Source organism: Amblyomma americanum, chromosome 9, assembly GCF_052857255.1.
Source record: "Amblyomma americanum isolate KBUSLIRL-KWMA chromosome 9, ASM5285725v1, whole genome shotgun sequence".
Classification (NCBI taxonomy): domain Eukaryota; kingdom Metazoa; phylum Arthropoda; class Arachnida; order Ixodida; family Ixodidae; genus Amblyomma; species Amblyomma americanum.
The window spans coordinates 74,936,611-74,961,644 of NC_135505.1; the positions used below are offsets into that span (position 1 = coordinate 74,936,611).

General features: G+C 46.3%; 1 protein-coding gene across 1 annotated transcript; it reads left to right on the top strand.

Annotated features, from left to right (window-relative positions):
• The first annotated feature begins 325 nt into the window (after nucleotides 1–325).
• LOC144103433 (uncharacterized) lies at nucleotides 326–6,633 on the top strand. Its single transcript, XM_077636152.1, has 8 exons — nucleotides 326–586; nucleotides 1,396–1,493; nucleotides 1,707–1,901; nucleotides 2,718–2,802; nucleotides 4,444–4,611; nucleotides 4,692–4,901; nucleotides 5,852–6,026; nucleotides 6,578–6,633. The coding sequence occupies exons 1-8, from the start codon at nucleotides 443–445 to the stop codon at nucleotides 6,631–6,633; spliced, it is 1,131 nt and encodes a 376-aa protein (XP_077492278.1). The 5' UTR covers nucleotides 326–442.
• Nucleotides 6,634–25,034: the final 18,401 nt, after the last annotated feature.

The following is a 25,034-nucleotide window of genomic DNA, read 5'->3' on the forward strand; positions in this document are numbered from 1 at the left end:
CCCGCAAACGCGGTGTGCCAATTGCCAGAAAGCCGTAGTTCCTGCATATACATCGGAATCACATCGCATTAGGCGCAGTTGCCACCAACGGCCAGGGACACGAATAGACACGAACAGCCTCCTAGCGATAAAGCCGCTATGCATGTTTGTTGTTGTTTTGCCCTTTCATCATAATAATCAAATTCACTAGGTGCTAGAGCACCTAAGTCGCATTTAGTATAACTAAGTATATTTGGTGTAATTTTATTTTGCAATAACCTTAGCAATTGGAGTGTCACGTTGTGCAAACTAAGCTGGCCAAGCCAAGCCAAGTCACCACAGTGCTCAGCCAAATTGAGAAGGGCGCATACTGCCAGTTGCTGCACGTGCTCGAGGAACTCTACTTCGCGTCTCACTCAGCAACGTTCATTAATTTCGCAGTAGTACATATACGTACGTCACCATGACGAGCAAGTGCCTAGTAACGTTCCGGGAAAGGAATTTTGTTTTGCCCTTTGATGGGACGCTTACACGGCGCGGGCTGGTTGAGCGCGTGGGAGACCATGAGCTGTTCCGCGGCATCGACGTTGCCACCCTCATCTTCACGGTGAGTAATTGTGTAAACTTATCTACGTGGTAGCTCCGTGACAAGTCAGTTGCCGTTCTCGGGTTCTTTTGGGGACTGGTGCTTGTAGGCAGGTGCTTATTACATCCACGCGTGTAAATGTGTGTACCTTACTTATGCCTCGCGCTTTTGTCCACAGTGAATTACGTAGTGCGTTGACAGTTTGCGTGTAATGTAAAGTTTAAAGCAATATCTCGGCATGCATGTGCTTCCCTATGCGTCATGCTCTAAAAATCTCCCTTTCCATAAGGATCTCGTGTCACAACAAAGGTCGGCGAATATTAAAAATGCACACCGGAGCGCGCCGCTTAACACTAAGGCAGCTGTATAGAGCATTTTTCACATATTAATGCTTTATTTCAGTCGCGAGGTACAGGCCTGTCTAGAGCGCTGGAGCGGTGTAGTGCGGAGCAAAGTGAAATCTTCACTCAACCGCTGTCAATGCTGCTTCGCACCAGCGCAAGCATTATCTCTACGACCAAATACCAGCGTGAAAATTCCACTTATTTAGTGCGATATGCAGGCATTCCTGTGCTCTAGACAGACGTGCTGACGACTGCACTCGAAATACCCGAGGTAGAGGGAAGTGTTGCTGGTGTTGCAGTATTTTATGGTCGTTGCTCTTCTAAATTGACAGGTCCTGAATTGAGTGCGTAGCCCGTTGATTGAGGTCTCGTAATGCGATGCAGCAAGCATGCCAACATTCTCCGGAAAATAATGTGACACACTCATTTTGAATAGTTTAACTTTACATGGTTAGCTATTTTAGTATCATTCTCGTGTTTCCACAGATGTTCGAAGAAGATTTTAATGTCTTTGTTGACATACCTGAAGACTTTGAAATTCGGGACAGGGCAAAACTCAAAGTCTCCGAGGATTGCCAGGTTCGGTGAGTACATTTTCTTACCAGTATTAACCATTATTTTGTATATTTCAAATAATGCTGGAGGAGCATCATGCAGCAAGGAGGAGTGTCCAATTTATGTCTTCCACTGCAATCAATGGCAATCATAGTAGAAATGTATGGAAATGTTGGCCACAGTCTGTGCTCACTGTGTAGTATGCTCTTCTCTTCTTTTCTTATTTTAACCTGGCACTTTAGGATTGCGGATGTTCTTGACGAGCCCCAGCAAGCGGAGCAATCCCGTGTCACTGCCACATACAGCCTCACATACAGCCTGCCAGCTGTACCAAACGACATCAAATTCAGTATAGAGCGCCACCAAAGTGGACAATACTTCAGAGCACGGAGCAGAGTTGTCCAATGGCTCTATCATGACCTCTGCTTATACACCATGTAAGTTATTTGCAAGACTTTTGGACCATGTAGGGCAATGTGGAGATAACTTGGGCTACAAACTTGCGTGGCCATAAGCCATTTTAACGAGAAAGCATGAAGGAGCTCGTGGCGCAGAAAATCCTGTGTCGGCATTAGTAGACATGAGCAAGAAATTTGAATTTGTTGAAAAGGTGGCTATGTCACACATAGAGCGACGGACTTGAAAAGTGAATGAAATTAGAAAACTGGTGATTAGAAGGTTGCAATGTGCCTGGAACATCATTAGGCCATCCAGACATATAAACTGATCCATCGTATAAAAACCAGCGCTTACAAACACGGACAGAGGACGAAACGAACTGAAGGCTTTTCAGTTTGTTTCGTCTCGTCCTTTGTCTGTGTTTGTAAGCGCTGGTTTGTATTTGGTGGATCATCGCCAAATCGCCCAATCCTCAGTTCTGCATATGAAGTGGATGAGTTGCCCCGAAAGGAAAATTGCGGTTAGTTGAGAATCGAATCCGTGACCCTTGGGTTGCGAGTCATACATGCTATTGGTATGTCATGTAGGAATGTTCAAAGGACTTGGTTAAAGAGGGCTGTAAATGTGTGTGGTTTAGTTTTTCACATATTGATTGTGAGAGAGCAAGCAATGTCCTTGCTTATGTGAGCAAGGGGAACTGCTGTCACGTCGTAAACTTAAAGGCAGAGCTTATGTGTCCTCCCACGTCTTGCACCTAAGACACTGACTGCATCTGAAACTAAAATGTCTATGTGAGCCTACAAAAGAACATCCTCACTGTGTACTGCCTTACACGTTTGTCTTAACTGTGCTAGGTACCCTGGCAAGCTGTACAATGAGGCTGCGCAAGCTCTGGTGTCCAGGTACCCAAACCTGGCTGACTCATCTGGCACCGGCTATGTAAGTAGGCAGCTGAAGCCCTTCAAACTAATCTTGTAGGGACAGCAGACTTTCTTAAATTAACAGGGCGGCCTAGGTGTTCTGAGTATAATAATAATGTCTTCTCTATTTATCAGTGGTAGCCGTACCATTTTCAATGACTCTGTTTTGGGCGCCACTGATAGTCATTCACACCACAGTGCATGCTGCTGGCATGGCTGGCTGATTCTCTTTCATAAAATACTATCTCACAAAAAAAAATGGGATAAAAAATTGTTCAGATATTTCCTGTGGTACGTCGCTAGTGAGCAGGTCCTCTTTCCCTCTTGCTGCAGTAGCGGGGCAGTCATGAGTAATACTTGTTGGGGGGCTAGTTGGTGCATGTTTCCAGAAGATGGTTGTAGCGCCGAAAAAGACAGCAAATTTGGCACACAATTTGAAGCATGTGGCAACAAAATATAAGGTTCCTGTGGTTTTTTTTACCCCAAAGAAACTGGCTGGCTTGTGCGTTAAAACTGATCCCAACAAGGTAAACAAGACTGATTGTAAAAAGAAGCATGCAGCTCCGCTTGTTAAATGTGCCGTGGGAGTCGTATATCAGATTCCTCTCACATGCGGAAAGCACATTGGACAACCCGGCCGCTGTAATAACGACCAATTAGTGGAACATAATCGGGATTTACAAAATGCACTGGTTCTCATCTGCCAGATCATTATAAAGCCTGCAGAGAAGAAAGGAAGATTAAGTGTGTGGCAAGGCTGAAAGAAGCAAAGGTTTTAAACAAGTAAGGACCAGACAGCCCGTGATCTGTTGCCGGCCTTCTATATTAAAAGAAACTGTAGCGATTGTGTTAGTGCCCCATCTATCTCCATTTAAAAGAATGAAACTGCTTTTTTAGATACACGGGCGTGAGATATGTGTGTGCCTAACCTATCTTTTATCCAGTTTTTTTGTAAAACCCTCGCGCGCATGTGTGGTTCTTGCTACCCATCTTGATTTGTCCTTATATTCATTCGCATTCGCGGTGAATAAATAGTTGGAAGTTGTGCCTGTCCCGTCTTGCTTGCTATGTGTTGTCTTTTTCGGTGCTACAGCCGTCTTCTGGAGGTAGTCATGAAGACTGTCGAATAGGACGGTGTATTAAAGGGTTGTACGAGAGAGCTTGATAATCCTGGCCCAGCTTGTCTGTTTGGCATTTGAATTGAAAGGCCATTGGTTGGCCTAGTTATTAGAGAACTCCAAGTGATCAAAATTAATCCAGAAACTCCACTGTGGTGCCCATCGTAGCTGATGTGTCGTTTCAGGACATTAAAACAACAAAAAAGTTCGCCTCACAGTGAAAAGATAATTGGAAAACAAAGCTTGAATTACTGGAAAGGAACTCTATGCTGCAAATTTGGTAATGTGCGCGCTACCATAAAAAACTAATGTCGGCGAGAGATCAGTGTGGGTCCTTTAGTGTTTTTATGCTATCAAAAATGTGCTGCAATAAAATATGGAGCAATATCTATAGCTTCTCATGAGGTATTGTTATGTCCATGGGTGTTTACTGGTAGCTTGTGATCAACACCATCACTGTTAGCATGTATTTAATTGTACTGTGATTGCTTTTGTCAGTGCAAGTAGTAATGCTTGCATTGTGTGGGATCTTTTAAACACAGGACTCTTGGCGAGAAGCTCTCCGCTTCAAGGCAAAATATGAGCGGAGAAAAATCCGTATCCAGCAGAATGATGGGGCAGATTCTACACCGTCAAAAAAAACGATGAAAGATGGGAAAGTGGCCACGGTTGGCGGAAATGCCCTGCAGCGTGTTTCGAGGCCGTCTGTGGTATGCATTTGGATTTCATGTAGTCCTTGTGCTGAAGACAGCCTGGTGTGCAGTGTGAAGTAGGCTCCTTTTGCTTGCAGGCAACTGCACCAGACGGGGAGGATGAAGACAGTATTGCTGGCCACATCGAAGGAATGAAGTCGGCAGTACAAAAAGCTCGGCCAGACATGGCTTACATAATAGATTGTATGCGCCGAACATTTCCGACCCGAAGGAAGTGGATTGGATCCGAGGATCCATCAGTGGAAGTGGCAATAGAGAAATTTCCAGCATTGGCCATGAGCTCAATCGTAAGTTCAGTAACTAGACCATCAGTTAGCGAAGCAAGGAAAAAAATTTTCTTTTTCTTTTCCTCTTTTGTCTTTCTTTCTTTTAATCCTTTCCTTTCTTGATTTCAGTTGCGGTGCCTGCACTTTGCATTCCATCTTAGTGGAGGCGAAATACAAAAGTGTGGATATGCTGTGTGACGTCACTGCATGTTTAAGGACCTCAGATGGTCTAAATTGTCTGGAGCCTTTCACTACGGCGTCCCTTATGGCCTGAATCGTCTTGGGACGTTAAACCCGCTAAAGCAATTAGGCGGAAGTGGTCTATATGTGCAGAAAATTCAGCTCAAATTTATTTCTCTTTGCCTCAGTGGAGACCTGATTGAATGGCTCGCACTGTTTGAATTTCAGAATACACCTAGGGTTGGTTCAGTGCAGCATGCCCTGATTCCACATTCTGGTCTTTTTGTTTTTGTTTCTCGACTTCTGCTGTTTAGTCGTTTATTTATTGCACGGTTCTTGGTATGTGCTTCAAGTTGGTACTACCGGTGTTTGCTGGTGACAGCTGTTACATGGTGGACACTGAAGGGAAATATCGAACTAAGCAAGACAGTCAGGATATTCGTCAGGGACCGTACTTATACTTTCGATGCACTGAATAGTACCTGCATTGCAGAGAAAATCCACACAATGAGAGTCCAAAGATCATTCCACATTTAAGCGGAGATGCCACAGGAAAAAAAAAACAATTTTAAATGGTCCACCCAGAGCAGTGAAATTTTGTGTGCTTAATACTGCTTTTCTGCTCTTTTCAGGACACTAATTAGTTCTCTTGTAGTGCGCACTTTTGCTCAGTGTTGCTAACAGGCCTCAAAAAACAATTTGTGTAGGTTTCATCTTACTTGAACCTGGTTATAACTAGAAAAAACAGTTCTTCATTACTGTTATTTTATGCTCGTATTCTCCATTTGTAGGCCCAGCTGGAGTTTGAGCTGATCACAAGCGTGCCAGTGTTGGAACGGCTTGAAGAGGCCCTTCAGCGCACAAAAGAAAAAATTGTGCATGCAGCTAGAAAGAAGCGTCACCTGGAAGGCTTCCTTGAAGACTTCGATGCCCGCATGGATGGCACTTCGGAAGATGCAGTATATGGTACACATATTATACTGTATATTGTCGGCATATATATAGCTTATCGTATCCACTTGTGTAGGGGCTCTACTCTTGTAGACTGACAGACTGAGGATAGTACATGAAAGTGGAATATTCCCACAGTTTTTTCGGCCACAGTGGAACTCAGTTCATGCATCACCCATTTCTGTGACGGCCACAGATAAATACTTTCCCTATTTTGAGTGCATCGGTAAGGCCCAGGCATGTGTAGCAATGAGCAATGTAAGCTTTCCAGTCGCGCTTTTGTTCCTTGCAAAGTGCATTGGAAAGAATATGTCATTAAGAGTGATATAGCCTAGAGTACTATGAATGTTGCACTATGGTTTGAATGTCCGAGCTAGGAAATGCTACCAAAGTCATTTAAATGCTTACTGCTCATAGAAAACCTGTGCTGAAGTTTGTTGTGTCGACCACTACATTGCAATACGCAGCTTAGCAGTGCTCATAGTGCTTCCTACCTGCCCTTATTGCATGAGCTTCCACTCATTGTGAAGGCCACACTAGGCGAGCATCACTAATTTGGTCTGCAGGGACTGCCTTCTGTGGCTATGCTGAGCAGGAAAGGGAAAGACGGGTCTTTGTTTAGTGAAGGCTGGAGAACTGAGGAGCAAGTGTCATTCTGCAGCAGAATAAAGTCCCGAAGAGAACGGGGACTAGGGGGATCAGCTCTCATAATAAATCCCCCCGCCCTTTTTTTTTATGAGCCACGCAAACAATTCTTAGATATGGCTGAACCAGGCCCTAGCTCTCTCTCGCTCACCTCATCAACTGCGCACTTTAAGCGGGATTCACTCGAGAGAGGATTCTACCCCTATCGAGCGGGGAGGTGTGTACACATCACCAGAACTTGACGTCCTTGGGCGCCAGCCCAGGGGTGCCTGGCCTCTGGGATATGGGTCCTTTTGCTTGGCCAGCACAAAAGCTTCCTCGGTTGGAGGGGGTAAGCGGTCATTTTGTTGTAGTTTTGGGCCATAATATTATTATAAGAGAATTTTGTTTCTACAGGTCTGGGAATATTCACTACAAGCACAGGAGCTGCTTTCTTGTGCTTTGGCACACTCTAATATAGTCAAGCAAGCTATTGACAGCTTGTCTCGAATCTGCTCTTTTGAGGTCACGTAATCACGCATTTAAGTTTTAACAAGCTAGTTGAAACGGTTGTTGTTAGCTGGGTTCCCCTGTGCGGTTATCACTTCATGCTGAGGCAGTTTTCTAAAAAAAAGAAATGGTGCATATTGTGGAAGCAATGCAAAGAGGAAAAAACGATGCAGCTAAACTCGAAATACCATATGCACATAAGGTTGCTCATGAAAAAGAAAATAGCTGACAGACATGGTATACAAGTTGTGTTTGCTGCTGCTCAAAAGCTCGCCCAAATTTTGTTGCACATTTTGTGCTATGGAAGAAAAAAAGGGCCAAAAAGTTTGTGCCATGTTGCAGCAGGGTTGTTTATGAAATTCTGTTGACCTGTGGGAAGGCCCATGTAGGCTAACGAGGCACCTACGTTTGTGGTCGTTAACATGTACAGAAGCAAATTTATTACAGCATTGTGGCCACGGATGCATGTGGTAAAGATTTAGCACCAGAAATTTGTTGGAAGCTTATGCATAAAAAAAAGGAAATGCACTAGCGAAGTATCTGTACAGCTCTTAAAAGCCAAATTGTGGATCTTGAAATTGTATGCATGAATGCATACTGTTTACAGCTGTTCATTCTGCATGTGTGTTGTTTTTTTATATTTCCTCACCTGAAAAACAAATTGCATAAAGCAGATAAAGTGGGCAATGTGTGATGCCTGTTTGTCTTGCGCTGGCGCTTTACTACTACTTGAAACTATGAACCATCTTGCCTGACAGCAAGCTCCGCTACTACTTTACATTCTGCCTGAACTATTGTTCTTGGCTTATGTCTAGTTAACCCCAAATTGGCAGCTATCACTTCAAGAATGTGTTTGATATACAGGGCTATTGCTTAATTTGTTATGCCTTCTAGTCTGAAATGTAGCAGTGCATTGCTTGGGTAGTTAGTGTGGTGCACCTTTTATTTTAGTTATCTCCAGTGCAGCCATTCTGGGATGACAACGCACTTTCGTTGATGCCTCTTGAAGGCACTAATATAGTCTGCATGCAGTAAAAAGTTGGCTGGAGCAGGACCTTGGGACTGAAGCATATTGTAACAAGCAATAAAGATCAGAATTTATTTTTCATTTAATTTTGGTGCTCTTTTTATGTCTCCATGTTTCATGTCACTGTATTTAAAATTCATTCGCCACACTTTCAGAGACAACAGTCACGGCAGCAGTATGCCTGTTGCCAAGCATGGTGAAGGAAAGAGTGGAGACTTTCGTCCGCCCATTTGTAAGTTTTTAAAACCGCATGTGTGAGCAGCGATGTTTTTTGGGATGCTGGGGGCATGCAGTTCTTTTTTCTCCTTGAGAATGCATTTGACATTACTTTTGTTTCTTAACAAGTTAAACAAATATACTGTGTCAGACTGAAGAAAACAAATACACAGTATTTGATATAACAACATAGCTTTGGATACTAGCCTTCATATTCTTGTTACATGGACATTTTCAGAGGCTATGTAGTCCAGAGGCTTAGAAATTCTCAGTTGCTATCGAACTCGAATCAGGTGTGCTGCTACAGTAAACTCTATCACCATTGAAGGATTCCATCTCGCACTGAGGCATAGTGGCGTCACTATCGCAGCCAGTCATTGTTCAGGCATCCAAGCAATTGACTTATAAATGACCTGCAGAGCAGCTGACTTGGTTTGAATGCAACATTTTTGCTTAGGTGGCCTATTTAGCTAATTAGCTCTAGTAAGCCACCTTTTAATATGTATTAAGCATTGTGGAGGGACAAGCTTGCAAATGCTTCCTTTACATGCAAGGCTGGAGGTGTCTGAACTTGAGATTTCTCGAATGATTTGCAAAACACTCTTTTCTAAAACTTGCATGTGCATTTGTTTTTTTACAGGATCCTGCAGCTGTGCACTATATACCAACTGTAGTGCACAAAGGAGGCATTCTCACAACGACAGATTTTTCTGTTTGCCTTGAAAAGATTTGCATCAAGGAGACAAGCCTGCTGGCGGCAGTTGCAACCCAGATGGCCTTGTACTGGGCATTTAATATAGTTTTCGATAAAAAAGCACAGCGGTCATTTGACTTGCTGTGCAGGCTCATCAATGTTGACAGTGGCCTACGGCCAACTCCACTTGTGCGTTTGGCACAAACTGTTTTGGGAAAGTGAGTGAGTGAAAACCCCGCCGAGTATCCTAAGGGCCGTTTTGCTGACTCTGCCCTGTGTATAGTTTTTGCACGTTTCTTTCGAATCTGTTAGTATGTTGAGTGGGCGACCGGTTCTGTAGGCTTCTGCTGCCGCCAGCGCGACGGCAATTTCCTCGGCCTCCGCTGCGCCCGCGACTTTTGCTGCGGCGCTCGTTAGCATTCTTCCTTTGCTGTCTACGACTACCAGTGCGGCTGCGTGTTCTGACCCGCACGGGTAGACGGCAGCGTCCGTGTATACTGTGTTTTCTTCAGAGGCTAGCGTTTTCTCTACGTACTCCGCCCTAGCCTTGCGTCGGTTTGCGTGAAGGTTAGGGCCCATATTTCTCGGTATGGCCTTAACGTTAAAGGTTTCTCTAAGGTGGTCCGGCATCTCCGCGTATCTGTCTGTCAGTCCGCGAGTGTTCCGACCCAGCCTTTTCAGGAGCGCCCGTCCCACAGGAGTGCCTCTTAGTCTGACTTTTTGTGCTCCCAGCAGCGCTTCCGCGAGTTCGTCGAAAGTGTTGCTGATGCCTAATTGTAGCAGTTTCTCGGTTGACGTGTTTCTGGGTAAGTGGAGAGCCGTCTTGTAAGCCTTCCTCAGGATGATGTCGGCTTGTTCTCTTTCCGCCTTGGTGGTTGCGTGGTACGGCAGGGAGTACGTAACTCGGCTGACTATGAGGCTGTTTACTAGCTTGAGGGTGTCTTCCTCTCTCATGCCGTATCTCTTTTGAGAGACGCGGTTGATCATGCGGCCCACCTGCTCTGCCGCTTTGCTTAGCAGGCTAATGGTGTGACTGCATTTGCGGCTGCCTTGTAGCCACATGCCCAAGATTCTTATCATGTTCTTTTCGGGTATGAGTTGACCCTCGAGGGTGACTTCCAGGGTTGCTTGGGTGGGATGTCTGCCGATTCTGAGGAGCTCCGATTTCTCTGTCGACTTGCAGCCTTTCTTGTTTTTCGCCTAGGGATCCCCGGGTGGTCCAGACCGTGATGTCGTCGGCGTACATCGCGTGCTGAATTCCCTCGATCTTCTTTAGTTTGTTTGCTAGTCCAATCATTGCCACGTTGAAGAGGACGGGCGAGATGACCGAGCCTTGAGGTTTGCCTTTACACGGGGTGTGGAAGACGTTTCTTCTTAGCTCGCCTAGCCCTACCGTTGCCGTTCTGTTGCTGAGAAAGTCCCTGACGTAGTCGTGGGTTCTCTTTCCGCAGTTGGCGTTGTTCAGGCCCTCCATGATGGCCACGTGGCTCACGTTGTCAAAGGCACCCTTTATGTCGATGGCCATGACCACGTTTTCGCCCGCTTTCGGCATCGTTTCGAGCACTTCTTCCTTGAGTTGGAGTAGCACGTCTTGCGTGGATAGGTTGGCTCTGAACCCAAACATGCTGTCCGGGTACAGTTGCTCCTTTTCTAGATGATTTTGGATTCTTCTGGTTATTATTTTCTCATAGAGCTTCTCCAGGCACGACGTGAGTGATATCGGCCTGAGGTTCTCTATCTGTAGTTTCTTGCCTGGTTTCGGGATCATCACGACGACGGCGTGTTTCCATTCCGCCGGGACTCTTCCTTCCTGCCATAGCGTGTTTAGATATTTGGCCAGTTGGTCTATTGCCTCGTCGTTGAGGTTGCGAATTAAGGAGTTTCGGATCTTGTCTGCTCCTGCCGCTGTGTTTTTTGTTGCCGACGCGACCGCTTCCATCACTTCTTCTCTCGTGATGGGTCTGTCCATCGTGGGGTTGTCTTCTCCACGGTATTCTTCTTTATAACTTTCGACTTGGTCTTTGCCGTAGCATTTGACCTGGACTTCCTCTAGTAGTTGCTCGTCTGTTCCTTGGTATTGATGGGTTAGCCGCTGTATCGCTTTGCTGCTTTCCGATTTGTTTTTGCTCGGATCCAAGAGGGCCTTGAGGATCTGCCACGTCCTAGCCGTGCTGAGGGTGCCGTTCAGCGAGTTGCTAAACTGTTGCCATCCCTGTCTTGCCAGCTGGTTCGTGTACTCCTCTGCCTGCCTGGTAATGTCCGCAATTTTCTTTTTGAGTTTTCTATTGAGTTCTTGTCTCTTCCACCGCTTGGTGAGTCCGCGTCTTGCCTCCCATAGCCTCAGTAGCCGCTTGTCCACCTCGGGTGTCTGTTCTGTTCTAACTACCTCTTTGGTGTAGAGGTCCTGGATTTGTCTTAGTTGTTGGCTCCAGTTCTCCGCCGATTCGATGGTTCCTCCTTCGAGCTGCTTGCAGTGCGCTCTAAAGGCGTCCCAATCTGTTAGCCGAGCCGTGCCAATCTTCCTCCTGACTTGTTCCGCCGTAAGGCTGATTCTTAGAATGTAGTGATCGCTGCCAAGGTTCTCGAGCAGGTTCTCCCACTCTGCGTTCTTGGCACCCCTGACGAAGCTTAGGTCGGGACACGTGTCTGGACTCGCGCTGTTTCCCTGTCTGGTCGGTTGATTTTCGTCGGTTAGAAGTTCACAGCCCACGCTTTCTGCCGCCGTGCATATGCCGCGCCCTTTTTTGTCCTCTTTGGGGTAGCCCCATTTTGGGCTTTTAGCATTAAAATCGCCCGCAATTACCAGTGCGTTTTGTCCCGCCTTCTTTTTCGCCTCCGCAAAGTGTCTGATAAAGTCCCCTTTGGTCTGGCTGGGCGGGCTGTATAGGTTTACGATAAAGGTGCTGTTGGCTTTCCTTTTCTTTTTGGGTATTATTTCCGTAATTACGTGTTCTATCTGGGTATCTTTAATTTCGTCGTGCACTATGGCTACTACTTTGTTGCTTATGAGCGTTGCCGTACGGCCGTTTTCCTGACGTGTAGCCGCTTAGTGCGGGGGAGTTGTTAGTTTCCTGCAGGATGATTACGTCTGGTGGGGTTGCTTGGGTGTGGATAAATTGCTGGAGGAGGCCTTGCTTGCATTTGTACCCCCTGCAGTTCCACTGCCAAATTTCTAATTGCTGTTGTTTGTGTTCTGCCATGATTGGTTAAAGTTGGTTGTACTCTGGGTTTCTGTGCCGAACCTTCGTTCGTTAAATAGTCTGTCTCTAGCGTCATTGACTCTTTGGGTGTTTTGATTTCTTACGTAATTCTTAAAGCTTTGCTCCTGTAGGGCAAACTTTTGTTGAGTTTGTTGAATTTCGTTTTTCATTTGGTTCATTTGCTCCATTATTTGAGCCATGAAATTTTCTATTTTGCTGTCGAGGTTTCCCTCATTGTTGCTTTGTTGCGTCTCCATAGGGGGAGGGGTTGGTGTTCTACGTGGTGAGCGCCCTGTTCTCACCTCCTACATGTTTCTCTCTAATGAGCTCATTGAGCTGTCTTCTCAGCTCGTTCGACTCTCTACGGCTCTGCTCGAGCTCGCGCTTGAGGGTGTCTTCCTCTCTCATGCCGTATCTCTTTTGAGAGACGCGGTTGATCATGCGGCCCACCTGCTCTGCCGCTTTGCTTAGCAGGCTAATGGTGTGACTGCATTTGCGGCTGCCTTGTAGCCACATGCCCAAGATTCTTATCATGTTCTTTTCGGGTATGAGTTGACCCTCGAGGGTGACTTCCAGGGTTGCTTGGGTGGGATGTCTGCCGATTCTGAGGAACTCCGATTTCTCTGTCGAGCACCGCAGTCCTCTTTCCTTTGTGTAATTTTCCACGCAGGGGGCAGCTTCTTGCAGCCTTTCTTGTTTTTCGCCTAGGGATCCCCGGGTGGTCCAGACCGTGATGTCATCGGCGTACATCGCGTGCTGAATTCCCTCGATCTTCTTTAGTTTGTTTGCTAGTCCAATCATTGCCACGTTGAAGAGGACGGGCGAGATGACCGAGCCTTGAGGTGTGCCTTTACACGGTGTGTGGAAGACGTCACTAATAAAAATTCTCAAGCTGAAATTAAATTGTCCAGTTTCACATTCTTACACATGTTCGTGCAGTGGTGAGAAGCACAGCCAACCTCAGCTAGCATGCCTGCATGGGTCTGGCAAGGATAACATGTCATCCACAGGTGGATGAAAATTTGGTCTCAACGGATTAATGATTAGTCCCTGGAAAATCATTCAAATGGATCAACAGTTAATCCTGAGGCGGGAACATTTCCTCTCTCAGGGACCATTTCTGAAGATAAACAGATAATCCAGAGGGAGTAACATTTGCTCTCCCAGGGATCATTTCTGAGGATCAGCTGTTAGTCCTTAGAGGGCAACATTTGCTCCCTCAGGGATCATTTCTGAAGATAAACAGATAATCCAGAGGGAGTAACATTTGCTCTCCCAGGGATCATTTCTGAGGATCAGCTGTTAGTCCTTAGAGGGCAACATTTGCTCCCTCAGGGATCATTTCTGAAGATAAACAGATAATCCAGAGGGAGTAACATTTGCTCTCCCAGGGATCATTTCTGAGGATCAGCTGTTAGTCCTTAGAGGGCAACATTTGCTCCCTCAGGGATCATTATCAAGGATCAAGTGTTAGTCTCTTGAGGACCATCTGCAAGGTGCAACCATTAGTCTCCCAGCAGTTAGTCCTGCGGAGACTAACTGTATATCCCCTTGCAGTTGATCCCCAAAAGGACGAATGGTTGTGGCAAATCACTTGGTCCCCCAAAGGACTAACCTCCCTACCCCTTTTAGTCCTTTTTTTCTTAGAGTGTACGGCTGTGCGCTTAACGGCGCTGCTGCACCAGCTCATCAACGGTATTGAGCTACACATTTTCTTCTAAAGCTATGACCGGTGTGATGCGTGGAAGGCACGTAATGGTCCTCAAAGCCTCTCGGTTCACGGCTTCAAGGCGATCCCATCGGGCTCTTGTAAGATGTTTAAACTGGGCTTGATAAACAATACGGGGCTGCAGAACTGGAATCACCAATTGCCGTGCAACGAACGAGCCTGGACCACCAGTTTTAGGGGCAATTTTTCTAATCAAACCCAAATTCTGAATAGCTTGCCTTTTTGCCTGAAAAAGCAATGCAGTCGCTTACCCTAATTGGTGAATCATTAAGCCAAGGATTTTTACACTGGGACTTTTCTGTTGTGGGGAGCCTGATAGACAAAGACGGATTGGTCTTGCAGCAAGTTTACGGCGTCCCCATCGGTTTGCCACTGACGTGTAATTTTTTTATGCACGGTAAGCTTAAGTCCGATGGATGATGCGTAATTACAGGTAACATCCAAGGCAGATTGAAGGGCAGCCTCCTGAGTACGGAGATCTTGGTGAGTACTCCACACCGTGATGTCGTCAGCGTACTGAAGAAATTTTATGTCACGGATGTCATGTAAGCGCCAAGCCAGCGGGATGAAAGCCATATTATGTAATGTCGGCGACAATACTGATCCCTGGGGCACACCGCAGAGAGGAAAAAATGATCCGCTCCGCCGCTGAGGCGTACTGCAATTTTCTGCCTTCCAAAATTTATTGGCCAAAACTACGCACACTCAGAGGGAGATGAAGCATATCAATAGAGTTCAGAATGGCTGCATGGCTGATGTTTTCATATGCCATTTCAACATCCATTGCTAAAACAATACGCGCATTGCGGCTGCGGGTAGATGACAAAACTGCAGATGCTAAAACAAAGACCGCCAACCCGTCCTCTGTACCAATATATGGACGAAAGCCGATTTGTGCTAGGTGATAAAAGCCGTGCTGCTCTAGCCACCATGACAATCGTGTGGCTAGCATTTTCTCCGCCAGCTTGCACAGCGTAGGAGTAAAAGAGATAGGTCGCAAGTTGGCAAGGTCCGTAGGAGGCTTTCCTGCTTTTGGGATAGGAATCACGACAGCGGATTTCCAGCTCTTGGGCACTACGCCATCCAACCATACTTTGTTTATGGTGTCAAGTAGTCGAGGGAGTGCTGCGCTACTCAGGTTCTTGTACACCTCGTACAGAATATTGTCCGAGCCGGGCGCTGTTTTCCGTTTCGCATCATCTATCGCAGCCAGCAACTCAGGCATAGAGAATGGAGACGCAATTCCATCTACGTCGACATCAGACGACATTTGATATACATGCGCTGGGATGCCTGCAATATTTAAACTAGCGGATGAAGAAGACACAACATAGTATTTTGGGAAAAACTTTCGCGCTGCTTCTTTGGCGAAATCATCTGGCGACAAGTTAGCCGCGAAGCATGCGGTTGCCGCTGCGTCAGTCGAACGTCGACCGCGTTCCATTGTACGGAATGTTCGCCAGAGAGAGGCATTCGAGGATTTTGCAGAAAATTGTTAGCACCAAGCATGCCACTGCCGCCGAGAGAGGTCGAGTTCATATTTGCGTGTCTTAGCAGTGAGATAGTGCAATCGCGTACGTGCCTGCGACGAAGTAGGGTCTCGCGTAGCAGCCAGCTCTGCTTGACGGTGTGCCGCCCACAAGTTAAAAAGGCCGAGGTCTGGTGCAGGTTGACCAACATCACTCCAGGAGGTAGTTGTAGCACTGTTGAGCGCTACGTAGGAGAGATTGTCCATACAGGAGCGAAAACTGTTCCATTTGATCACAGAACATTTGTAGCGTAAAGGTCGGAAATGTGAGGTGTGAAGACTCATGATAATAGGGTGTTACGTTTGGAGACGCCAACATGCCAAGAATATTAAAGCCACTGGGAATCATCAATCTACCGAGGCTTCAAAGGGCCGTCGATGTGGTTGCAGCGCTACGAGTGCAGGTGGTGGCGTCTACAAGGGTCCTCCCCCCCCCCCCCCCCCCCCCCTGCTGTTTACGGGGTGAAACGGCTCCCCGCTGTCTGAAAACGGCTTTAGTGAACCGGTCTTTTGTTCTCAACGCCGGACCCACCCGGGACATTTTTCTCCCGGAGGGGACGACGGGGGAGCCGGCGAGCGGCGGAACTGCAAATCAGCCGTGACAAATGCGGCCGGGTTTGACTAAGCCAACGTCTCCGGAATCTTCGTGCTTCGAAAACAACTTCGACTTAGACTGTGCTTTCCCACACCCATACGCGAAAGCTTCTGCGAACTGCGGTGGGATCCATTCGCCCCCACGCTACCGCTGTGAAGTGCAGGTGAATGACCTTCGACGCTCTCAATGGGACCCCCTTCGGGCTATTCATCACTGAAGCCTGGACAGCGCGGACACTAATCTGCCAGAAGTGGCAAGAGTGTGTGGCTGGGGGCGGACCCGGAAGACTGGACACGTGATCTACATCACAGTGATTCGACGCATTTTTAATGAACTAGATTCCCCAACTAGGGACCTGGGGACAGCGGACCCTATTTAAGCAGCGATCTGGCGTGTGTTCGCCAGCTCCCGATTCACTCTTTCAATCTTTGTATAAATGTAAATAAACCCTTCAGTCTCTTCACCTCGAAGACCCTCTCATCTCTTCGTCAACCCCACTACAGCAGTCTCCCGATCCGGAACCCGGGGACACCGACCTTGGCGAGAGACGGTTCAGGCGAACCAGGGGCCCGCATCTAACAAGGGTGATGATCACTTCCCCAACAGTCTGGCTCCATGTGCCGAGAGGGAGCGCCTGGACCCGACCACCACGTCAAGTGTGGAGCATAGGAAACACTGCGAGTTTGACGAACTGGCCGTGTTGCTGTCCCAGGATGGTTGAAAAGCACAAATTGGGCATCCGTGAAGGCGTCCCGCACAGGCCTGCCACGAGGGCTCGAAGTGGGGTACCCCCAATCCTGGTGAGGGGAGTTAAAGTCTCCTCAGACTAAAATCGGACACCCGGGATACTGCTTACGGACACTTGCTAAGCAGCCATAATTAATACTGGAGGAAACACCACCGGCTGGTCTAGAGTAGAATGAAACGACCACAACGGTTCCCTTCTTTAGTTTCGCAGCCACTGCCACTACCTCTTGATACGACGTGCCCCAGTTTTCGAGAGCAAGGCGTACATGTGGAAAACGTGAGTCCACATACACCGCCGCCTTTCGCGGGGGAGCAAAAGTTTGTACACGAAGGTCTATCATTGAAGGAGACATGTAGGCACTGAAGCCTGGAATCGATTGCAATACGTTTGTTTCCTGTAGCAGCATGGCCCATACCTGGAGCTTGTGAATTTGTAGTCGGGTCTTGAGCTCTCCCACCTTCGTGGAAATGCCTCTGCAATTCCACTACAGCACACAAGCACGACTGGAACTTGCCATTTTTAGTTACTAGCCCAAGCGCTAGTTGACCATAAACCGCAGCAAAGAAGTCGCAGAGCTGTCCAGTGGCATTGCGGTAATCTGAGAAGAGGCGGCAAGAAATGACACTGGTGCGCGGCAAGAAGGCGATGTTGCTGCGCCATTGATAGATGTGGCGGATGAGTCCGCTGCCGTCTATACTTCGAGCGAGCAGTTCACGGTGTTACCGGAGCTTGGTGACCTCCGCTAAAAGACGTGCGATTTGTTATTCGACTGCGGCCATATCATCCTGCGGTATTTCAGGCACGCTGCGCTGCTTTGTTGGCTGTTTTCGGAGGCGTTCCTTTCCCACAGTACCATCAGAAGGCTGCTGAGCTGAAGGATCATGCGAGGTGTGCTCAGGGAGCTCCGGCCACTCGTCGTCATCCCACTGGAGAGCTGCGAACCAATTGGATGTCTGCAATGAAGTTATACGGTCTTGTATTGGCCAATGCTTAGTCATTCGACGACGAGAGTTTTGTGTTGCCTTTTGTTTTGTCGGATAGCTTGGAGATGTTATCTCGTGGTCGTCGGATTTACAAAGGCCGCATCGATAAGCCACTTTCCTTTACGATGTACTTTCACCGGCAGCAGTGAAGGGGCAGGATTTGCGCATATGTCCAGTACGGAAGCAGTTATAGCAATATACCGCACTCGGTTTATATGGCTGAGGCCGCAAAATGCAGCCATAATAGTACAGACGGGCTGGTAGTGTCAGAGGTCTTTGGAAGGTGACTATGCAAGAGCGCCCCTTTCCCAGGCGTCGGATATGGATGACACGGTGCGTGGGATAGTACAGCTCACGCTGGAGTGCACTTTGATCCTCAGTGATATCGACGTTGTAGACGACGCAGCGCTGCAAGTCGGAGCCTCCAACTAAACACACTTGTACCGGCACTGAGATTTCGCTTGTCAGTGAAATACTGGTGAGCGTTTGCAGCCTTTCTACGGCAGACAGAGTCGGAAGCCACACTGCAATGGTGTTGGACTTGGTCTGGCTGTGAAGCTCCGAAAACCTTTGGTTCCGAGGCACGCGTCCAAGTTAGCTTGTAAAATCTTGTTCGATAGATCCGTAGGGCTTTTGTTAGCCAGTGATTTAATGGTCACTTCGTAGGAAGACAATCCGGGTGTAGGCTCTACCGGGTTCTCGATCGTAAGACAAGTGCGCTTACCTTTGGAGCCATCGCTTGCCGAAGGTGGAATCGGTTGGCTGTCGTTTGAGGGACGCTTCTGGGTTGCACGAGGGCACTTTTGCACGGGTAGAGGTGCCGATAAGTCCATTTGAATGCCCGGTTCATCATGCCGTGCGTTTTGAGGCCAATCCGGTGGTGTATATTTGCAGGCCATGTGCCCTGGTGGCAGATCACTCACGAGAAGTCCGGCATTTCGGGAAGGCAGGAGGGGTGCATCTGCCGATGAACCGGGTGCAAAAAGCTGGACCTGGCGCCGCGGGTCAGGTGTCAACTGTATGGCAGGTGCTGCCACGAGAGACGCCGGCAGAGCTAGCTCCACCAGCGTGGCAGCGGAGGCACTAAGCCTAGCGTCAGTGCCCAGCTCAGCTGCGCTCATGCATGGCTTTCAGGAGGCCTCAGGCGGTGGGAGGACGTCCGGAGCTTCTTCAGAAGGAGAGGATGCAGTTCCCTTCAAATAGGGCACGTATTTTTGTGGATGGCGAGGTTTTTCTGAAGAGCGGTGTGCAGCCACTTTAGCAGGAACACACTTCTTCTTTTTTCTAGTTTGTTTTAGAAGTTCTTTTTTTAGTTTTTTCATCAGACACTTTCTGTTTTAATGCGTCGAGATAAAGATATAATCGTCTTGGGGGTTAAGACGTTTTCTAAAAGTAAATTGATCGATACTGAGAGCTGGGTGGCTTTATTTATAATATAATATAATTGGTTTTGGGGGGAAAGGAAATGGCGCAGTATCTGTCTCATATATCGTTGGACACCTGAACCGCGCCTTAAGGGAAGGGTAAAGGAGGGAGTGAAAGAAGAAAGGAAGAGAGAGGTGCCGTAGTGGAGGGCTCCGGAATAATTTCGACCACCTGGCGATCTTTAACGTGCACTGACATCGCACAGCACACGGGCGCCTTAGCGTTTTTCCTCCATAAAAACGCAGCCGCCGCGGTCGGGTTCGAACCCGGGAACTCCGGATCAGTAGTCGAGCGCCCTAACCACTGAGCCATTTAATGAATGCGTATCTAATGCGCATGTGATACGCTGTCTGCCAGCGCGTCTTCAACGTGCCCGGCTAATCTTAGTTATAAATGCTATTAGGCCATCTTGTTTCATTATTACAAATGAGATGAAGTCGCAATTCATTATAAATACTTTCCCGTAAGCATGCGAGTCACCGTCTGCTTACGCTCCTCAAGCTGGAAGTAGCCCATCCCAAAGCGACTGTAGCATTACGGCCTAGGCGGCATTCGTTTTGGGTCCGCTCTGCTCCCTGGCATACCGCCGCAATTTTCCAGCAGTCCTTATCGAGAAACGTTGACAGCGGCGGCTTGTAGTCATCCTAAGACCCGAAGTTGCACGCAAGGTTAATACCTAAGCTATTCTCCGCACATGACAGCGCGATACGCAGGGCGCTGTCTCGGTGGCGATAAGAGCAGGTTCCAGTATAGGGATGGTCATGGCCAGGATTCTGGTTCATGCGCCGCTAGGTCACAAAGCCGTTACCACACGCCGCATGAAGTTGAGCGCCTCCTCCATCTTTTACGTTCTCCCTGCCTGGTTTGGGAGAGAGACGCGAGCTCGCGCACTGTCCTCTTCGTGTGTCCTCTCACGCCCAGTTTCTTGGAGAGGGGGAGGGGGGGCTTAGCATTTCTGTTTATTTTTCTTTTCACGCCCAGCGTGTTCAAGGGAGACAGACTGTTGGCTCCCCTACTCATTTTCCTGGCTGGGTTGCAAGAAAAGGAGAAAAGTCGGGTCGCGGCTAACGCGGCGTACCCGCGTCGTCTTTGTCGGACGTTCAGCTGTCATCTGTCAAAAAAGATGCCGGCCCGTCACTGTCTGGAATACATTGAAGCGTTAAGTGCCAACTCCAAGGGCCCTTCCTGGGCGTACGCGTCCAGCTTCGGCGCTCTTAGCGTACGCCGGAACGGGCGTCGAAAAGGGGCATGCATCTCCATGTTCCTGGCGCTGGCTCGCTTCCCCTTTTGAGCCGAGGGAGATAAGTTCAAGCCGTTAAGAGAAGGGGTTGGGGGGCGATGAAAGGACAACTTAAACCAGGAATAAACTTCGGGGAACCTGGAAGAGCTTCAAGCCACGAAGAAAAGTGTCACCGACATCCCCGCGATCCTCCCATTGTTATAAACCCGACCCCTCTTCCGACGCGTACGTGAACACCGGTGTGCTGACGCCGATATCTAGCAAGGACAGATATCGGCGCTTCGCCGAGGCTCGCTGGCGTCTTCTGCAGTGCGCATGCGCAGACCTACTTTGGCGTACGCCAAGAGCGCCGACGCTGAGCGCGTACCCCAAGGAAGGGCGCTTGGAGTTGGCGCTTTAGCTGTGTGGTTTACTAGAATTGATATGAATGAGATTAAAGTGAGGGAATACCATTGGAAATACAAAGTTGACATCTTGCATTTTTAATTGACGTAATCAATAGTAGTAGTATTAGTAATAGTAGTATGTTTACTTGGCCATATTATATACAATATGCCCTCGAGGTGAGGCTAAAGGAGGTAGACCAAGCATACCTCCTGACAAGGCCTACACCCCGATCACACATCATGGAAAACGGGGGCCGAATGGACAAAAGATAAAAAACAATGAGCAAACATGATCGCAATAGAAAAAAGTTAATGATAGACAATAATAAATATCAATTAACAATAAACGAAACATTTCATAATATGCACATTCAAAAAAATAATAAAGGAAACAGAACAGAAACACACACTCAAAAAAAAAACTAAGTATACAGAATTAGCTGAAATTTAACCGGGGGGGAAAAGAATCGTCAGTTTTTTCTTGAATACAGACACACTATAACTTTCTAAAGCAATCTGAGTAAGATACTGGTAGGCATTACACAATGTTGTAACTTGATAATCGGTTGTTTGTTTACCATAATTTGTTCTGGGTCTTGCAGTAGATAGGGCAACGGAACGTAGACCATACGCAACGTTTCTTGAATTATAAGTATTAGAAAAAGAGCTAAAGTCATGCTTGACTTTATAAAAAATGTGAAGAGCCAAACTAAAATTGTATGAATTAAAGAAATTGCGAACATGAAATGTTTCAGAAAGATTTGCTTCAACAGATGAACTTGAACTTAATAAACGTAGAGCTCTTTTCTGGAGAGAAAGTAATTTGTATGAATCAGTTTTGTTGCATGTACCCCAGACTAGGTTGCAATACACCAGGTGAGAATGAACAAGGGCAAAATATAACTGTTTTTTAACTTGTAATGGGAGGAGATGTCTAACACGATAAATAACATAAATATATCTGGCCATTTTCAGTCTAATGTAGTTTATATGATCACTCCAACCCAAATCGCTACGAAAAAACACACCAAGGAACCGGAAACTATGAACTTGCTCGATGTTAAAGTCATTAAAAAACAGTTTGATGTGATGATCTAATGGTTTGTTTTTTGGATGGAAGAGCATAAACTTTGTTTTGTCTACGTTTAATTGAAGTTGATTAACATAGAGCCAAACCGCTAACTCCTCAATCCAGGCATTACATTGGTGTTCAATTACTTGGAGACTGGAGCCGGAAAAAAAGACATTAGTATCGTCGGCATACATCATAATATTAGGAGTTAATGGAATGTTTACAATTTCATTATTAAAGAGAATAAATAAAAGTGGTCCCAAAATTGAACCCTGAGGGACACCGAATTTTATCATACCAAAACTGGATTTTACATCATTAATTTTAGTGTACTGTATCCGTGCAGTTAGATAACTTTCCAAAAGTGAATTTGCCACTCCACGGATCCCGTAAATCTTTAATTTATGGAGCAGTATTGTATGTTGCACAGAATGGAAAGCTTTGCGTAGGTCAAGAAAAATTCCAACAGAAAAAAGCTTAGTTTCAAAATTGTTAATTATAGAGTTTTTAATATCTAACAGAGCAGATTGTGTTGATTTACCGGCCTGAAAGCCATGCTGTTGGGGGCAGATAAGATGTTTAGCTTGTAAGAAATTGTTTAGTCGCCTATAGAGTACACGCTCAGCTAACTTCGAAAACAGTGGCAATACCGAAATAGGACGGTAATTATTTGGGTCATTTTTGTTGCCTCCTTTGAATAAAATGGTAACGCGCGCGACTTTTAATTTGCTAGGGAATTCACCAGAAAGTAGCATTCTGTTACAAATATGCGTAAGAGGGCCAGCAATAATATTTACAGCACATTTGATAGGAAAAGCAGCAACTTCGTCATCTCCAGGTGAGCAGGTGTTCCTAAATGAATTAATGATAGAAATAACTTCATCCACTGAAGTAGGGGACAAAAATATAGATTCAGTACTGCAAGAGGGTAAGTATGAGTCGACAGTCCGGGTTGAATGACAGCTAGCAGAAGGTCGGTATGCTCCGGCAGCTAAAAAGTGTTCATTCAGCATATTGGCAAGTGAAACTCCAGCATAATTCACCCCATTGACTTTCAGCTCAGAGGGAAGACAATTCTTCCTGTTCCCTATAATAACTTTAATACCTTGCCAAAGTAATTTAGGATTGTGTAAGATTGACGAAAACTTATTAATATAGAAAAAAGATTTAGCTTTCTATAGATCTGAGTTTAATTTATTTCGAAACTTCTTAAACGTAACTAAATCATCCGGGCATCGCGTTTCCAAAAAACGAGAGAACATTTTGTTCTTTTCTTTAATTTGTTTCAAAAGTGCTCCTGTCATCCATTCTTTTCTAGCCTTTCTATGTTTTTTTATAGTTTGAGTTGGGAACGCGGCGTAATAGCATTCAAGCAGCTTCTGAATAAATATGTCATAAGCACGGGACGAGTCATTTTCCCCATAAACATCTACCCAATTAATTGTAGACAAGTGACAAAATCTGGAGATGCTCTTTTCATCATTAACTCTACGAGCGTGAACGGGTTTATTCAATTTGGTCGTATCAGGAAAAAGTGAAAAGAAAGGCAAGTGATCACTAATACCAGAAGAAAAAACACCGGATATGCAACTCTCAGGTGGAAAATTAGTGAAGCACAAATCAATTAATGTTTCAGAGTGCAAGGATATGCGAGTAGGCAATTCAATAGTATTGTCACAACCATTAGACAGCATTATTTCATTTAAATTAATCTTCAGAGCGTTATCCTCCAAAAAAGTTAATATTGAAGTCACCTAGCACAATGATACGCCAGTTGTTTTGGTTTGCAAACTTCAGAAAACAATGAAGCGAAAAAATTGTCAGAATTTCCTTGAGGGGGGCGATACACAACCATAATAGCAACTCTATGAAATTCAATGCAGACAGTTTCAAAATCAGTACAAACAAGTGAATAATCCGACAAGACCTCAAAGCACAAATAATTTTGCACATATAAAGATACACCACCACCACGCTTTCCATCTCGAAATACTGAAATGGGTTTGTAACCAGGAAACTCGCTGACATCTGCATTTGAGTTAAACCATGTTTCAGTGACGGCAATAAGGTCAAAATTAAAGTTCAGTTTAGTTAATTCAGCTTCTACTTCTTCTGATTTATTTTTTAGGCTTTGACAGTTCAAGTGGTAAAGAGATAGTGTGTTGCGAGGATTGTAAGCACCGTCCTTTAGAAAGTCGGTGAATGACTCGGCAGTAAAATAAGCCATTGTTGAGCAGGCGTACTGCGCAGACTCGCAGCAACAGTGATTAAACCATCTTATCAATGTCCTCCTCACAAGCGATCCTGATGGCTCGTGCACCAGGTTGCTTTCGAGCGTAGATCTTTCCTTCCTTAGACCAGACGAAAGCGTACTTCTTTTTCTTAGCCTTCATTTTAGTGAGCCACAGTAAATTCCTGCTAGAAGCCGTCAGGTTATCAAAAAATCGAATGTCATCTTCGCATTCTTTGCGCTTTGAAATCCAGTCTGTTTTTGTGGATCGGTTGGCAAAACGGATCAAAACCACAGGCACCTTGTCTGGTTGAGATGGAAGGCGGTGTAGCCCTTCAATGTCCTTTGCAACAAGTGTGGGCAAGTCATGCTTCACAGCAAGGCTGTTTACTTTGCTCAGTAAATCTTCACCATCTGTCACTGGCATTCCATGTATTTCCATGTTTTGCCGCCTACTGGACTGGCTCAGATCGTTCAATTCCTGACGCAGTTTTCGAATTTGCTGCCCGTCCTGGTTTGCCTCAATGTCGTCAACTCTCTTACGCAGGAGTTCGATTTCCTTGTCATGCCTTTTAGATACTTCGAGCAATTTGTCATACGTGACAGACATATGTTGTACAGACATTTCAATGCTTGAAACGGTTTCCTTCAAAGATGTCAGATCATCCACTTTGGCCGTGAGATTTGCCAAAGCCTTACTAATCTCAGCAAGCTGTTTGCATAGAACAGCAGAAGATGCATTACTGCTGCTATCCTGACTGCGAGACGCCGAAGATCGACATGTCAAGCATTTCAAGGCTTTTCTTAATTCAGCAT